The sequence below is a fragment of the Dermacentor variabilis genome, chromosome 5, assembly GCF_050947875.1.
Source record: "Dermacentor variabilis isolate Ectoservices chromosome 5, ASM5094787v1, whole genome shotgun sequence".
NCBI lineage: Eukaryota > Metazoa > Arthropoda > Arachnida > Ixodida > Ixodidae > Dermacentor > Dermacentor variabilis.
Genome location: NC_134572.1, coordinates 4,463,330 through 4,481,476, shown reverse-complemented (window position 1 = coordinate 4,481,476; position 18,147 = coordinate 4,463,330). Strand labels below are relative to the sequence as shown.

The 18,147-nt window shown below is 50.0% G+C and overlaps 1 protein-coding gene across 13 annotated transcripts in view; it reads right to left on the bottom strand.

Annotated features, from left to right (window-relative positions):
* Window positions 1–18,147, bottom strand: part of LOC142582184 (uncharacterized) — a 236,207-nt gene that overhangs the window by 84,645 nt on the left and 133,415 nt on the right. For all 13 annotated transcript variants that reach the window (XR_012828386.1, XM_075691581.1, XM_075691587.1 and 10 more), the window contains 2 exons: window positions 10,706–10,929; window positions 6,045–6,250 (listed from right to left, as the gene is read on the bottom strand). Coding sequence is in view for 12 of the 13 variants with exons in the window: in XM_075691581.1 (XP_075547696.1) it covers window positions 6,045–6,250; window positions 10,706–10,929 (430 nt within the window). In the remaining variant the exon portion in view is untranslated. The remainder of the gene's footprint in view (window positions 1–6,044; window positions 6,251–10,705; window positions 10,930–18,147) is intronic.

Genomic DNA, 18,147 nt, shown 5'->3' with positions numbered 1-18,147 from the left:
AAACCCAAACACGGTCGCCGGGCTGGTACGTCGTCGGAGGTTGTAGCGTCGGCTGTCGGCCCGCTGCTGGTTTTTTATCCGTAGGCGGGCGAGCTGTCGGGCTTCTTCGGCGCGCTGGAGATAGGTAGTGACGTCAAGGTTCTCCTCGTCAGTGACGTGCGGCAGCATGGCGTCGAGCGTCGTCGTCGGGTTCCTGCCGTAGACCAGCTTGAACGGCGTGATCTCTTGTTTCTTGCACCGCCGTGTTGTAAGCGAATGTTACGTACGGCAGGACGGCATCCCAGGTCTTGTGTTCGACGTCGACGTACATTGCTAGCATGTCGGCGAGGGTCTTATTCAGCCGCTCCGTAAGACCATTCGTCTGCGGGTGGGAGGCAGTTGTCCTCCTGTGCCTTATCTGACTGTATTTCAGAATGGCTTGGGTGAGTTCCGCTGTAAAGGCCGTTCCCCTGTCGGTGATGAGGACTTCTGGGGCACCATGTCGCAGCAGGATGATCTCAGCGAAAAATTTTGCCAGTTAGGCTGCGCTATCGGCTGCGTTTCGGCAGAGCTTTAGTTTCAGCAAAGAGGGTGCGGTAGTCCGTCGCCACGACGATCCACTTATTTCCGGAAGCTGATGTCAGAAACGGTCGCAACAAGTCCATCCCGATCTGCTGAAAATGTCAGCGAGGAGGCTTTATCGGCTGTAGTAACCCCGCTGGCCTTGTCGGTGGTGTCTTGCGTCGCTTACAGTGTCGGCATGTCTTGACGTAACGGGCGACGTCGGCGGTTATGCGCCGCCAGTAATACCTTTGTTGTATCCTCGATAGTATCCGGGAGAAACCGACGTGCCCAGCGGTCGGATCGTCATGTAGGGCGTGCAGTACTTCTGGACGCAGCGCCGACGGAACAAGAAGAAGTTAGTCGGCACGGATTGGTGAGAAGTTCTTCTTCACGAGTTTTGAAGCGTGAACGAAGACAATGAGCGCTTAAATGACACAGGGACAACGTCGGTGTTCCCTTCCAAACACTCGACGAGGCCCTTTAGCTTCGGGTCTGCTCGTTGTTGTGCAACGAAGTCTTCCGCGCTTACAATTCCAAGGAAGGCGTCGTCATCCTCGTCGTCTTGCGGCGGCGGGTCAATGGGGGCGCGTGATAGGCAATCGGCATCAGAGTGTTTTCGTCCGGAATTGTAGATTACAGTGATGTCATATTCTTGCAGTCTGAGGCTCCACCACACTAGCCGTCCTGAAGGGTCCATTAAGTTAGCTAGCCAATTAACACAACGCGGGATCGTCGCTAACGACTTTTAATGGCCTGCCATATAGGTAAGGGCGGAATTTCGCTGTAGCCCAAATGATGACGTGGCATTCCTTCTCAGTCGTAGAATAATTGCCTTCCGCTTTCGACAGCGACCGCCTAGCGTAAGCTATCACCCCGTTCAAGTCCGTTTTTCCTCTGGACTTGGGCGGCACCGCGGCCTAGGCTACTGGCGTCAGTGTGGATTTTGGTATCGGCGTTCTCGTCGAAGGGCGCAAGTACCGGCGGTGACTGCATGCGCCTTTTGAGTTCTTGAAATGCGTTGGCTTGCTGCGTTTCCCACTTGAACTCGACATCACATTTGGTTAGATGTGTCAGCGGCTCAGCCATGCGTGAGAAGTCCTTGACAAAGCGCCTGTAGTAAGCACACATGCCAAGGAATCTACCCACTGCCTTCTTGTCGATGGGCTGCGGGAACTTTGCGATGGCAGCTGTCTTTTGCAGGTCGGGGTGGACACCAAATTTGCTGATTACGTGGCCTAGGAACAGAAGCACACGGTAAGCGAAGCGGCACTTTTCAGGCTTTAGAGTGAGCCCTGATGACTTGATGGCCTCCAGTACTGTCGCAAGCCGCCTAAGGGGATCGTCAAAATTTCCGGCGAAGACGACGACGTCATCCAAGTAAACAAGACAGGTCTGCCACTTCACTCCTGCCAAAACCATGTCCATCACGCGCTGGAACGTTGCAGGCGCCGAGCAGAGTCCGAATGACATAACCTTGAACTCGTAGAGGCCGTCTGGCGTGATGAAAGCGCTCTTTTCGCGATCTCTTTCGTCGACTTCTGTTTGCCAATAGCCAGACTTGAGGTCCATCGACGAGAAGTATTTAGCGTTGCAGAGCCGATCCACTGCGTCGTCTATCCGTGGGAGGGGGTATATGTCCTTCTTCGTGATCTTGTTCAGACGACGATAATCGACGCAGAAACGTAAGGTTCCGCCCTTTTTATTCACCAAGATTACAGGAGATGCCCACGGGCTTTTCGACGGCTGCATGATGGCGTCGCGCAGCTTTTCATCGACTTGGAGCCTTACAGCTTCACGTTCTTGCGTCGAAACTCGGTAAGGGCTCTGGCGGAGTGGTCGAGCGCACTCTTCGGTTATTATGCGATGCTTTGCGACTGGTGTTCGTCGAATCCGATGACGGCAAAAAGCACTCTTTGTATCTTCGGAGAAGAGTTCTTAGCTGTTGCTGCTTGCTCATGGGGAGACTTGGATTGATGTCGAAGTCTGGTTCGGGAACTATGGCCGTTGATGTAGATGCGGCAAAATCCAAGAGGACAAGCGCATTGCTGGCTTCCACAATTTCCTCGATGTACGCGATTGTCGTGCCCTTGTTGATGTGCTTGAACTGCTGGCTGAAGTTGATTAGCATCACTTGCGCTTTCCCTCCGTGCAGTCGAGTGAACCCTCTTGCGACGCAATTTTCACGATCGAGCAGTAGACGTTGGTCGCCTTCGATGGCGCCTTCTACGTCAGCAGGTGTTTGGCTGCCGACCGAAATAGCAATGCGGTAGTGAGGCGGGATGCTCACTTGATCTACGAGCACACTCAAGGCGCGGTGACTAGGAAAGCTGTCCGGTGGTATCATTTGATCTTCCGACAGCGTTATTCACTTCGACTTCAGGTCGATGATTGCGCCGTGTTGGTTCATGAAGTCCATGCCGAGAATGACGTCTCATGAACACTGTTGGAGGATAACGAAGGTGGCAGGGTAAGGCCGGTCGCGAATGGTAATTCTTGCCGTGCACATTCCAGTCGGCATTATGAGGTGTCCTCCGGCGGTCCGAATTTGAGGGCCTTCCCATGTAGTCTTAACTTTCTTTAACTGGGCGGCGATGTGTCCGATTATTACGGAATAATCGGCCCCTGTGTCCACTAAAGCGGGGACTGCATGGCCATCGAGAAGCACGTCGAGGTCGGTGGTTCTTTGTCTTGCGTTACAGTTAGGTCTTGGCGTCGGGTCACGGCTGCGTCGCGTTGACCTGTGGCTGGTACGGGGCGTCGTCAGGTCGTCTTTCGTCGGCGTATTCTGTGCTTCCAGACTTCGTGGGGCCGGCGGCGTTTCGTTGTTATGTCGTCGATATAGTCTCTCCGGCGTCTTCGTCGGCGGCGGAGGATCTTCGTCAGTTCGACGAACAGCAATCGCACCTCCATCGGTTGCCGCTTTTAGTTTTCCGGATATGGGCTCGTAGAGCGGCCCCGGGCTGGGCCAGTGTATGGTCGGCGCTGCGGCGACAGATAGCGGCCTGGTGATGGCGAACGGGAGGGTCGCCGAGGACTCCTCTGAGTAGCGGCGAGGTAGTCGGCGATGTCACGCGGGCGCTCTCCAAGCTGTGGACGCGGCGCGTTGGCGGTGAACCCTCTCAGTCCCAAGTCGCGGTATGGGCATCAGCGGTACACATGGCCGGCTTCTCCGCAGTGATAGCAGAGCGGGCGGTGTTCGGGGGCTCGCCAAATGTCCGTCTTCCTCGCGTAGCTGCGCTGGGCGACGATTGGTCGTGCTAGCGGCGGTGGCGGTGGACGGCGGAATTGCGGCGTTACCGGGCCTGCGGCGTGGTCGCGGAACCTTGAAGGCGGGCAATGGCGGCGTAGGTCATCGCTTCCGGCTGGGGTTGCGGTGATTGTGGTTGCACCTCAGGAACTCCGAACGATTGCTGAACCTCCTCTTTGACGATTTCGGCGGTTGAATCCACTTGAGACCGCGACCTTGGGTAGAACTTCTGCAGCTCCTCCCGTACGACCGTTCTGATAGTCTCACGTAGATCGTCGGTGGCCAGTGATTGAACTCCGGCGTAGTTTGCAGAGTTCGTGAGGCGGTTGAACTGCCGGTTACGCATCTCAAGTGTCTTTTCGATGCTGGTGACCTCGCGAAGAAACTCGTCGACGGTCTTCAGTGGGCTTCCTACCATTCCGGCGAAAAGCTCCTCCTTCACACCACGCATGAGTAGGCGCACTTTCTTCTCTTCAGACATTTCCGGGTCTACGTGGCGGAATAGACGGCTCATTTCCTCCGTGAAGATCGCAGTGGTCTCATTAGGCAGCTGCACCCGGGTCTCTAATGGCGCTTGGGCTCGTTCTCGGCGTACGGCGCTTGTAAATGTCTGCAGGAAGCCGCTTCGGAACAGGTCCCAGGTCGTTAAGGTGGCTTCTTGGTTCTCGAACCACGTCCTGGAGGTGTCTTCGAATGCGAAAAATACATGTCGCAGTTTGTCGTCGCTGTTCCAGCTGTTAAATGTAGTGACCCTCTCATACGTCTCAAACTAGCTTTCCGGGTCCTCGAACGTTGAACCGCGGAACGTAGGAGGCTCCCTGGGCTGCTGCAGCACGATGGGGGACGCTGGGGCTGCCATTGGGGTTGACTTGGTGAGAATCCTCCTTCTCGTCTCAAGCAAAAGTCCGACCCGCCGTGGTTGCTCAGTGGCTATGGTGTTGGGCTGCTGAGCACGAGGTCGCGGGATCGAATCCCGGCCGCCACGGCGGCCGCATTTCGATGGGGGCGAAATGCGAAAACACCCGTGTGCTTAGATTTAGGTGCACGTTAAAGAACCCCAGGTGGTCAAAATTTCCGGAGTCCTCCACTACGGCGTGCCTCATAATCAGAAAGTGGTTTTGGCACGTAAAACCCCAAATATTATTATTATTATTATCAAGCAAAAGTCCGTGCTCCGGGGGCACTCCTTGCCGTCAGCGGCAACCACGCTTGTTCTTGTTGACGTTGGTGTTGTCTTCCACGTTCGGGCTTGGGTCACGGCTTTGTGGGGGCGTCCGGTACATGAACGCAAAGCGCCTCCACCATATGTCACGTAGTAGTGACGGTGTGGAAAGCAGCAATACTGGGAATGACGAAAGTAGCGTTTTACTGGGCGAACTTGTGCCCTAAAAAAAGAAAACAAGCTATGCTCAGGAACGGCGACAGCGGCGAACACAGTCGGCGATCGGCGAAAATCTGATCAGCGGGTCAAGCGCGTCGGCTTTTATACATCAGTCGTCCAATATGTTCCAGAGTAGTCGCTTGGACCCGCGTGTCTTCCACGAAGTTCTACATTATTCACGTCGCACATACATGCAATCAGATTACAGAAGGTTCGGTGACAGACATCGGATGGAACCATCGATAACATTGCAGAAACTTCCTATAGATGCAGGCGCGTCCGGCGCTGTGCGTGAATATTTGTTAGGCGGCAAAACGTGGTCGCCCGATAAAGAAGTACACGTGTCAATAGCATCCATCCATCCATCTATCTATCCCGTCTAAACAGCAGAGACGTTTAGATTATTTATAAAAAAAGAAGAAACAGGCAAGAAATGGATAGGATGCGATCTGTTACAAGCATCGGTACAATGTAGATAGATACAGAAGGCTTAAGAAAGCGAGAAAAGCGCTCTGGCGCCCGCCACTGCGCGACACCGAAGAGGCTTAGGGTGTAAGAGCCCGCACGCCTTAAAACTGTCCGTAGCTACAACGGGCCAAGACGCGCTCATTGCTGCTGTGTTGACCACGGATCCTGCAAGCGTGGCGCGTGGTTTTCTCTTATAACAGTGGTTCACTTGGTGCGAGAGATGGCGGACGTATGCGCCACTCTGGTATACCTGTAGAAGCGCGTAGAGTAATTATGCACCAAGCATTCCCGTGGCGCCATCTGTTGCGGATGGCACTGCAGCACCGCGGTCCAAGACGACAGGTGTCGCAGTTACTATAGGCAGCCGTGTCGCAGAATGGACGCCAACTTTAAGGTGGCACGCACCCACGTCGTAGTAGCAGTAGTAGAGCACGAGTCCCCGGTCGAAGAGCGTCGAGTCCACCCGCGGGTGTCCCTCTCTGAACTTGGGCACACCGCCGTGTAGGTCCGCTTCGGCGGTCATCCGGGCGCCCAGCTCGTCCTCCATGAAGTGGAACGACTGCTCGAACACGGACATGCCCTGCACCTTCTGGCACGCGCCGCCGTCGTACCTGCGTCGCGTCTTTCAGCTGTTTGACTCCCGAGCCACGCTCAGGCGGCGACACGTCTTAAAGGACGGGAAGTATGGCAACGTATACGACAACGCAATTTACTACGTTTCCCTGTAGCGCTTTTAATTAGCCTATCGTGAGGGTCCATTTGCATTATATGGGTCACTTGCGCTTGTTTTCGGAACTATAGCATAAAGAACACGTTCACGTAAATGTCGAAGCTCGCGGTAATATCAAACTCATCACTGCATGGTGTTCACTATGTTAAAGCTGATTCGCAATTATAAAGGTTTGGCAGTGTTGTCATTATTTGATGAGAAACACATGCACAAATATAGAAAGAACGAAAAAAGAAACGACAACAAAAGAACAGGACTGACATCGGAAGGGGCACAACGCCTGCCTCTTCTTCAGGCTGGCTGTGCGAATACATATAGACACCTGAGAAGAAGGCAATGGCATTTAACATTTGTGCCATGAGGTAATAACTGCACAAGTGATGCCCGTGCAGTAGGATAAACAGGGCACTTTATGCGGTCCTGCAAGTATTCTATACTTGTGGACAGCACGAGAAAAGGGGAGTCCCCTCACCCCTCACCCCCCCCCCCCCCCCCCGTGCCGGACATTTAGGTTTCCCAAGACAATCGCAGTCAAGGAGTTGTCGCGCATATCTTTCCAAGATACTGAATTGATCCACTCATGTTGACACGTATACGGTGACAAGAAAAGATGTGTAGGCGGAGCAATAACAAGCCTGCCAAGATCGAGCCCCGACTGCTGCAGCGCCAGACTCATTACCTGATGTAGTACCAAAACTGCGCAGGCTTTCCGCCGACGAGTTACCCTAAGAGAACGACTGACAGAGCACGCTCTTTGTGCGTTACGTAATGTGACAACGTTTCGTCTCCATTGTTTCATCACAAGTCCTAGACGACGCCAGTTTACTGCATGAAGGCAACTTCTACAGTGATGTATGACTACCGTGATGCGCGGCGCACGATGGCTTCGAAAGACAAAAAATTGTAGGCGACCCTAATCTTTGACTTAAGTGTCTTATACCCGTGTCACACGGGCAATTCGGATCTCCTTCAAACTTCCTTCCCTTAAAGGACTGCTAGGGAGTTTCACCTCAAAGGAGTTAGCTCCGTGTCACAAGGCCTATAAGCGAGCTTTTGAAAGCTGCCGCTGGGGGCCCATTAGGCGCTGCTCACCTCGTACGCAGTCATGAAAGAAACACGTTATATATTGCTAAAAAGTTTTGGTTACTAGTCTTTTCTTACGAAATCGCGTTGACCAAAACAACAAAAAATGGCGCAGTCAGGGCAAACACAGCAGCCATTCCGAGAACGCCTGGTTCGAGAGTCGAATGTAGCTGCTCAACTCAAATATCTTTATCAGTGTTCAAATGCTATATTATATGCAATAGAAAGAGTTATAATTGCTGGTAAAAGCGAAATTAATAAAAATGAGGGTGATTTCTTGACTCGAAATTCAAGCACGCTGGGAACAAGAGTACTCCCTTCAGTCTGCAAGAAAGATCTTCCATCTCCTTTCGCTAGGAACTTCCTTAGACTTCCTTTGCTAAAGGACTGCCGTGTGACACGGCGCGCACCTCCCTCGAGATAAAGACGTCCTTGGTTGAAGGGAGTTAAAAGGACTTTAGCCGCGGCCGTGTTACAGGGGTATTAGTGACTCGCACTTCGTGTCCTTTAGGTTAAGCTAGCGAACGCCTTTTCCCTAGTACGATATGCGGGCGAGGAGCGAAGAAGGCGAGGAGGAAGCGTAGAGCGCGCCAGCTGGCGGAGCGTAGCCCCCTAGCGAGCGGCGCACGAAGCGCACCTCACGCGCCCTCTCCTGTGCTGACGTCAGATCATGTAATGAGCGCGCGTGCGGTGTTGTGGCAAGCAAGCAAGCAGGTGCGCCCCGGTAGAGGAGAAGCGAGAAAGGAAGTGGCGTCATATTCGCTCTGCTAGGCAGATGTTCAGGGGCCGAATCTTATAACCATGCTTATAACGGTTTGAAAGAGGAACGGTTCACTTGGCCTCATCTGATTGGTCAAAATTTTTCTTGCGTCAGAGGCCGTCAGAGACAGCGGGGCGGCACCCCAAATTATGATCACGCCACGCAACTGTCAATCATTTCCAAAGTGAACCCGTGGTTGGCTAAGAGCGGAAATGGCGGAAGGGTAGTCCGCTGTGGGGGCACTATTCTGGACATTCCGCCATTTTTTTCGGTCCGTGACGTAGACGCGACGCAAATAAAATGGCGCTGATGGCCCCATTTTGCTTTCGTAACGTGATGCCAACTTGACGTTTTGCCTAAGAAACTGACATGAAGCCACTGAACCTAAGGTTCTCGGTAAAGCAAAAGTTTTCCTCCGCAGTAGAAATAAAGCAGTTAGCTCAAAGCGCATGATCATTCCGTCAAAAACGCTTCTCGCTTCCCTCGTCTGCTGTGTACAAGCCGTCGTCTGCTTCATTAGCTAGGATGCGTGTATCCGGGAAACGGAATGAGTCATCCTATGTTGGCTCCAACGCGCTTGTTTTCTACCTCGAGGCAACGTACGCGACCGACCAGTGGTGATGAGTACACGTTCTAGGCCGCATTATAGCTACCTCGCGAAACGCAAGTGACTCAGCCCAACTCGCCTGGCTGAGAAACGGCCGAATATCACCGATAGCGTTGCGCGCGCCAGAGATATCCGCTAGAGCGACGCTCCGCGCCGGCGCTGCCATCTCTTGTTCAGGGGCCGAATCTTCTAACGGTTCGGAATACGAACCGTTCGCTTCGCCGCTTACGTCACTAGATGTGCCACTCCCAAGACGGTGGTGGAAGAAGGGGAGGGCGCCACCAATAGATGAGAGAGTGCCACCTCTGAAGTGTACGTCATTATATGACGAGTTAATCGAGGAATTGCAGAATGTTTCTGCTTGCTAAATAAATGTAAAATGTAAATCAAATATTATACGCAAAGTTCTGAAGTATAAACGTGTGGTGCTGGGCGTTTACGCAATGCAGAAGTAATTTATTCATGTCATTCTTTTTCACTCTGAGCCGACAGGCGGTATCGCAAGCGTGAACGAGTTGGCAGAGCGCAGTGCTGTGTCGTCTGCTACCAGGAGCTCGCACGATGCACGCAACAGGAACGCACTGCCAGCACTTCTTAAGTAGCGAGCGCGACAAAATCGTGAACTGGTTCTTAGGGACACCTCTACTAGCCGACTATATCAATTTTCCTTCTTTTTTAGCCCTTCGTCATCGGCTCGGACATGACTCGCTCGCCGTCGCGCTGTCACTATCCCTGCGATCTGCCCCACGGCGCGTCGCGTGATAGAAACAATGGAACTTCAAATCAAACATCATGATATACGGGCCCTGCATTGCTTGCGCGAAGTAAAATCGAAGAGTGCTGTGCTGACGGTGCGCGCTGTGCCGTGAAATTGATAAACAAAGTGTGGCACTCCCGGAACTAGAGAAAGAATGGCAGCCAAATAAGAGACCTTCCCATCCTGACTCTATAGTTTTATCAGCCGAACGAAAGAAGAGCTGAACCAGCCTATAGGTTGAACCCTTCTGATTGCTGAACGGCGATCTGTGAGCTATTCACGCTGGCGATAGCACTGGGAATTCGATCTCACCATGCAAATATCTCCTTGGCATTGTTTTTGAAGCGGAGGTCACGGGAAAGCTGACCTAGCCCTTCTACCTGCCAACGCAGTAATTGCGAGAGAAACTTCATGTACAGTGTCGGCAGCAGAGATCTAGGCCACTCCGATGAATGTTTCACGTCCGACCGAGCTCTGGGAGCTGCAGGCCGGTGGCGATGAACCGCAGCGCGTAATATTCCTTCATCTGCGTGGAATGACCCCTGGTACGCTTGCACCCGACTCTCCTCCATTTGGTAGCGTAGCCTGCAAAAAGTCTACTTAGAAAGGCGGCAAGGGCGGTGCAACTCATTATCCGTCACTTCTTCGGACGCGTATGGCACTTCCAGCCGTAGTCGACACCGAAAGAGCAACGCCAAACAGACGACAAAGGCGAATAATAGCCTCCGAAGCAACCAACGCACGCGCGCGCGACGCCCGCGTGTATCCGGAGTCGCGCGACCGGCGCGCGCGGCCAGGGTCGCAAGCCAACAGCCAAGCCACAGCAACGGAACCCAAAGTGGACTACCCCTTCGCCGGTTCCTACGACCGGTTCGCTTTGAAGATGATTGACAGATGCGTGACGTATTCATAAATTGCGATACCGCCCCGCTGCCTCTGACGACCTGTGACGTAACCAAAATTTTGGCCAATTAGGTGAGGCCAAACGAACGGTTCCCCAACCGAACCATTATAAGATTCGGCCCCTGGGTTCCGACAGTCTATACCAAAACGGATACCGCGAAGTGCGACTCTAGGCGACCATAGGCGGTTCGCCGCCACCTCCCAAGCTGCACGGCAGCACACGCACTGCAGAAGGTAGAAGGGCAGGTCGGTGGGCAGCCGCACGGCCGCGTCCACGCTGCCGTCGGCCCGGCAGCAGAAGTACAGCGTCGTGTTGTGCGCCGTGTATCGGCCCCGCGGCAGGAACCCCTCGGCACGGTTGCGCGCCTCCGGGTCCGAGGGCCGCCGGTCGATCCAGGTCACGTGGCCGCCGCCGCCGCTCGGGAAGCCCTCGGGACACGTGTCGCCCACCTGCCGGCCCAGAGTGGCGTCTGCATTTACACCGGCACGACCTCTCGCGCCCTATGCTAACTGTCTTCGCTTACGCATTCGCGCTACGTACGACGGATGGGCAAGGCCCATCCTTAGTAAGGCCCACCTAAGATAAGGCGGCGGCACACGCCACTTAGCAGCGACTAATTATACATTCTGTACTTAGTGGAGGGTGAAATTTCACTCTTGCCTTGATTTCAGCCACCAATCTGACAACCTCCGTTCGGTCAATTCTACCCGTTCGAACAAGTCTGCCCCGTTGCTTTGCGCCCTCTACACGGCGTGTGCCGTCAGGTGTTCGGCCGTTTGGCTCTCCACGCGCAGCGCAGTACCCTCGGTACTTGACTCGGTAATACTCCTGTCCTGGATTCAAACAACAAAGAGCTTCCCCTAGAATTATCGCAGATATTTTCTTTGGCAATTTCCTGTTTGAAAGTTCCGTATGTTCCCAGTGCCGATTTCATCTGCATCCCTGTTTTCCACAGACCCCTCTCTGTTTCTTTCACCTTTTTCTTAAGCGATGTTTCTTGGCTTGCTTCCATACAGTTGTCCAAATATTTGCGCGACAGTTTTCTGTGTCGCTTCCTCCATATTGTGTCGACATTCCTCCCATGTACAAGTAACTGAAAACTTTCCGTGTCCAACGCTTTCCAGCCATTTCTCTCAATCGCTCCTCAAATTCTATCTTGCTGCTAGCTTCCCTGCCCTCGAAGGATGTCCATGCCATGCCACCCTGCACCCCCTGTTTGGTGCATTTCCATGTGCCCCTAAAGCAAGCCTACCTACCCCTCGCTGCTTAATTTCCAACCTTGCTCGAACCTCTGATCTCATGCACAGGAGCGCATTGCCGAAAGTCAGACTAGGGACCATCACCCGCTTCCAAATCCCTCTCACAACATCGTTCCTGTTGTAATTCCATAGCGCCCTAATATTCATCACAGCTGCATTCCTGCTACCTTTAGTCGTTACATATTCTTCCTGTTCCAATAGATACTCAGCCCCATTGTTAGGCACATGCCAAGGTATTTGCACTTGTCCACTGCCTCCAGCGTAACCTCCTGTACCCTATTCTCGCCGCCCTGACTATCATTAAAAACCATGACTGACGATTTTTTGTTACTAAACTTTGAACCCATCTCCCTCTTTGCCGCAAATGTCCACCGATCCCCTGCAAGCCACGCTTCCATCGCAATTTGAATCCCGTCACGCTGAGGTAATGCAGGCATTTGGTGGCCTTAAACGAAGACACACTTGCTCAACAGGTTTCAGACCTATCAACCAGACTACAAACTCTTGAGACAATTGTTGAACCTCTTGAAGGTGCGCAGCCCTCGGGAGATATTATTAGCATGGCGCCGAGCTCGAATCAAGGTTAGATAATCTTGAAGATCAGTCACGGAGGACAACCTGATCTTTTATCGAATCCCCGACAAGCCGTCCGAGACCTGCGAGGAGTCAGAAGCTCACATTTGTAACCTTGTTTCACGCCATCTTCAATTAAACATTTCTGGCCTTAACATTTTTAGAACCGACCGACTGGGACAGTTTGTGGCTTCCAAGCCTCGTCCTCTAATTGTGACGTTCGCTTCATATAAAACACGAGAAAGCATTTTATCAGAGAGAAAATAACCTAATAATTAAGGCGTTTCTATATGTGAAGACTTTTGCCGAGAAACGCGGCAATGGCGGAAAAGTTAATCGAGTTTGGCAACGCTGCAGACATCTTTTCCTCTACGCTCGAATAAGCCTTTAATGAATAAAAAGACGTACATCTATTGTGCAGCCACAGATAGGGTGTGCGAACTTGAGGCAGTTCGAGAGCCGCGTGCGCCCGAAAAAACTTTGGCCCCAAACCCACAGCCTCTGTAGCTTGTCTTCAGCTCGACCCCCTTGCAGCAATGAGTACTTTCTACAAACATACGTAGTATCTTCAACAAGCGTGCTCAGCTTTCTTCTATCGTTAATTCTTGAAGGGCAGATATTATCATTCTTAGAGAAACGTGGTTGTCGGCAAAAATAAGTATATGCAAAATGAAATATTCGGTTGTGAAAAAGCATGCGACATTTATCGGTACGATCGCGACGTTCGCTCAGGCGGAGGCGTTTTAATTGGCATCGCCGATGCGCTCAACTCTTCAGTGCTGCCTCTTCTTTGGAACTGATTTGTGTACGCGTAAATTTTTCCTCTCGTGACTTCATTATTTGCGCATGCTATATGTCGCCTACTGCCTCACCCTCTTTTTGTTCCGATCTTCACGATATCCTTAACATATTATTTGTAAGATATCCGAATTCACCTTCTTTCCTTCTGGACGATTTTAACTTCCCGAACATTAAGTGACAATTCCAACTTGTTTCTTTAGAGCACAATTCGTCTGAGTGCACTCAATTCATAAACCTATGTTCTGATTTCAACCTCACTCAGCTCATCCACCAACCAACACGCATTACTCCTAATTGCTCTAACCTTGATTTGATGCTCACTATACCTCACCTGACCTTATTTCGGCGATAAGTTACCAGCCAGGAATAAGTGATCACTTAGTGTTGCATTTTGATATGCAAGCTCGTATTTGTATATAAAAAAAGTGTAAAGCATACCCGTGATTTTTTTTAGAGCCAATGTTCAGGCTATGGCGGTAGAAATGGAACGCATTGTTGATGAATTTATTGCTGAGTTTGATCAGCGTTCGGTCAACGAAAACTGGCTGATGTATACAACCAAATTACTGCACCTTATTGATCGTTATGCGCCCAAAAGAATTGTTCAATCTGACCAACGTTCCCCGTGGTTCAATGCAACATTACGTAACAAACTGTTTCGATGCGCGAAACGTTCGAGCCTCGTTGTGCGTCGGTCAGACGATCGAGCCGCTAACGCTGCTTATGTTCGGGCGGTTGTTGAAGCAAAACAAGTTTTCTTTACTGTTACGCTTCCTTCGTACTTGCGCAGTAACCCTCGTAAATTTTGGAGCGTTGTTGGCGGCAAAACTAACAGCCAAATACGTTTAGAACATTCCGACATCACTGTTCCTATGGATGCATTCTGCATTGTGCTGAATAATGCTTTCACATCAGTTTTTCATAAAGTGTCACCTGTTTGTAACCGTTTGATTGTCATTTGGAATTTCCCGCCCATGGACCCCATTGTAATAGATTGGGACGGTGTAACAAATCTAATTAGCGGCTTAAAATTATCTTCCTCTGCAGGACCCGACAAAATCACGCCGAAAATTCTCAAATGTACTGCCGTGTATTCATGTATTATTCTCTCTAAAATTTTTCAACAGTCCATACCGTGCTCAATTATAGCCGGCGATTGGAAAGATGGGAATGTGGTTCCAGTTCAGAAGTCAGGTACTACACATTCACCCAAGAACTATCGCCCTATCTCATTAACCAGTATTCCTTGCAAAATTCTAGAACATATTGACAAATTCATTTTTTAACCCTTGTCAGCACGGCTTTAGGAAGCACTTTTCATGTGAAACTCAGCTATTATCATTTACCAATGACCTGTTCTTTATTGCTGACCTATGTTTTGATAAAGACTACATTATCTTTGATTTTGCCAAGGCATTTGATACGGTACCACATAATTTACTGATCCTTAAGCTCAGCAAACTTAATATTGATCCTAAAGTCTTATCTTGGATTAGAGACTTCTTGACTAACAGAACACAGTATGTAACAGCTCATGATTGCTCTTCTCCTTGCTCCGCACCGGGAGTGCCGCAAGGATCGGTGCTGGGTCCACTGATTTTCCTCGTCCATATTAACCACCTCCCTGACTGCATTACATTTTCCCCTATTAAGCTCTTCGCTGACGACTGTGTACTTTACTAATCCATCTGATGCATGTAAACTGCAAAATGATCTGAATAATGTGTCACTCTGATGCAGCAAATGACTAATGCAACTTAACGTAACCAAACGTAAAGCTATGCGAATTTCCCGCCGTTCAAAATGCAGTAACACGCGCCTATACTTTCTTAACAATAATCAGCTAACACCTGTTGACTCATACAAGTATCTCGGCCTCCATATCACAAATAACCTCTCATGGCACACCCACATTGAGTAAGTCTTTAATAATGCTAACCGCATGCTTGGATACCTGCGTCGTAATTTTGCATCTGCGCCTTCATCCCTTAATTCTTTACCGAACATTGGTGCGATCAAATCTCGAATACGCTCAAACCACTCTGGCTCTTGCCCTCGAATCAATCCAAAACAGCGCAGATAGATTCATTTTATAAAATTACTTGCGTCAGTCCGGCGATACAGCAATGAAAAATGCCCTAAACTTACCCGATCTTTCATCCCGTAGAAAATGCGCTCGCCTTTCGCTATTTCATAAAATTTTCCACTTCAATCCTGTATTAAAAGAGCAGCTTCTCAGACAGCCGTTTTATGTTTCATCTCGTACAGATCATTGCTTTAAAGTAGGCGTGCCGAAATGTAGGACTAATCTTTACAGTGATTCTTTCATTCCTCGAACAAGCACGGAATGGAACCATCTTCCCGCTGCCATCGCCGCCATCACGGACACTACTAACTTCAAGAACGTCATTCAACATGTCTTTGCTTAAATCCAATGTTATTTGCACAAATTGTTTGTTATGTTTCCCCCATTCCTTTCTGTAGTGCCTTCGGGTCCTGAAAGTAAGTAAATAAATAAATAAATAAATAAATAAATAAATAAATAAATAAATAAATAAATAAATAAATCTTCCTTGTTGTGTGCCATAAGTACAGTTTAGTTCGCGTACATCAGTCCTGGTAACGGCTGCTCAATTCATTCTCCTTGCGTGAAAACAGAAAGGTTGAAGCCAAGTCCTCTCTAATTTGTCTCTAATCCTTGTAGATACAAGAACAACAAAGGTGACAGAGAGCACCCCTGCCTAAGCCCCCTATGTATCTGTACAAGTTCAGGTACCTTTCTTTCCTCCCATTTTATAACCACCTTGTTACTTTTATAGACATCGTTTAAAAGATTAGTTACTCCATCTTCCACCTCTAGTGTCCCCCCAATGCTCTTCGATTACAGTGTCATAGGCGCCCTCGATATCCAGAAGTGCTAGCCATGGAGGCCTGTGTTCCCTTTCTGTTATTTCGACACACTGCGTCAATCAGAATGGATTGTCCTCTGACCTCCTTTGCTTCTGGAACCCATTTTGTAGCTCCCCCAGCACTGCGCCGAAAGAAAGCGCCCACTCTTGCGTGCATACATAACAAAGGCCTTTCACATGTGTGTTTGCAAGGTTTCGTGCTTCGGCAAGGCCATATCAAGGTCGGCGAACTAGTGCACATCCAGCTGTTTTCAAGAAGCGCCAACGGTGGAGAAATTCACCGTCACGCCATCAATCACCAACAAATTATACATGAACCAACCGAATCCCTATCACTGCCAACCTTACAGCTTCTCATGATATTACAGACGCATATGTGCGATTGCTCACGGTGTTATAAACATGACCGAACAGCGTGGCAATGCGGCTTTCGAGCTCTTTTTTGTTACTGCACTATATGCTTTTATAACTGATGCGATCCAATTATTTTATGGCCAACGTGCGGCGGTATACTCAGCGGCTATGCTGAGCAGGAAGTCGCGGATCCGATCGTGGTCGCCCGTGGCGATAGGTGCGCAATGTAAAAACGACCGTGCATTGGGCGCATGCTAAGAAACCCAGCATTTCAATTTTTGGCCTTGGATGTGCCACTTGCTTCCGGGCCTCGTCGCAAAGCGCGCGCATTGTGTGTCCGTTAAAGGACCCCAAGTGGTGGAAATTAATTCCTTGACCCCGACTAAGGCGTGCCTCGTCAAACCCAAGAATGTAATTTTATCATCATTATTATTTCCACAAAGCACCGGTGACGTCACTGCCGCCGGTTCACGGCGTGGCGCAGTCGTGCAGTGCTCGAGGCGAGGGTGCGCGTCACGCGGAGACACACGTATCCCTTTCCGCTAACTGCCCTCTCGCTGGTGACATTAGTGACTGAACGCGTTCCAAAAAGAATCCGGTGTCGGCATCGGTGGAGTTGTCCGTGAGCTAAAACTTCCGTATACGTTTAGGTATATGCCACGCCTTGCTATATAATATGCGGCATATGCTGGCTATATTACTACACCACTCTATCACTAAAATTGCTCATACCTTGTTTTACATTCTTGACAAAGTTATTCCTTGGTATTTTGAGAATGACAGCCCACAACCAAATGTCACGAAACAAAACGCGGACAGCGCACACCTTTTATGTTGAATCCTCTCATACTTAAATATTAAGTGCAAACAAAAGCACGAACCTGAACATGATGTACTTTCTTTGGCGCTGCTGCGCATTACCTCGCGATCGGCCACGCAAGAGGCCGCGTTCGTATCAGAAAGCTCGCCTTCGTGCATTGCGTTCGCCGCCAGCGTTTTCCGGTAAACGTTACGGTTACTCAAGCTGCAGTTTCAGGGAAGCGTGAGAAGCAGTCAGGGATCTTTGAACGCTATCACGTTCCACTCTCAAAGGCGAAGCTTAAGCGTCCTCCAAGATGTTTCTCTCTGTCTGTGCTGGAGAAGATCGCTTTGCGGTAAGGTGATGGAAAACTGGCGACGCCAGGTTTTTAAGGCGAAAGCCTTTCTAGGCTCGTGGTGAAGTTTGCGTCAGCAGACCTGACCGCCGGAGTGTTCGCCGAAGCGTTATCACGCCATATGAAGACAGATTAAAGAATGAAAAATGATTGACAGCGACAGTTAGTGAATGATAACGTTATAATAAAGATTGGTAGAGGTTAAGAATGACTAGCAATGACCAATGACTGAAATAACTTGTAATGACTTGTAATGACTTGTAATGACTAAGAAATTACGAATATGTCTAGCGACGGTGGTAATGACCACAATTGAACAGAAATATCTATGAATGTGTAGCAATGTGTAGTAATAACGACTAAAATGACTACTAATGATGTGTAGTGACTAAGATATGACCAACATATCTAACGACGGCTTGTAAGGATCCCAATTGATTAAAATGACTAAAAAATGCTTAGTACTGAGCAGTAATGGCTAAAAGAAAGAGGTAAAGAGAAAGAGGCGAATGATAAGAGGAGGAAAAATAGGCTTTCCCCGTTCACCTCTTAAGAGAGATCTTAAGAGACCCTGTAATTTTTTTGTACTTGCGAAAGTGGACCACGTTGTTGTCTGC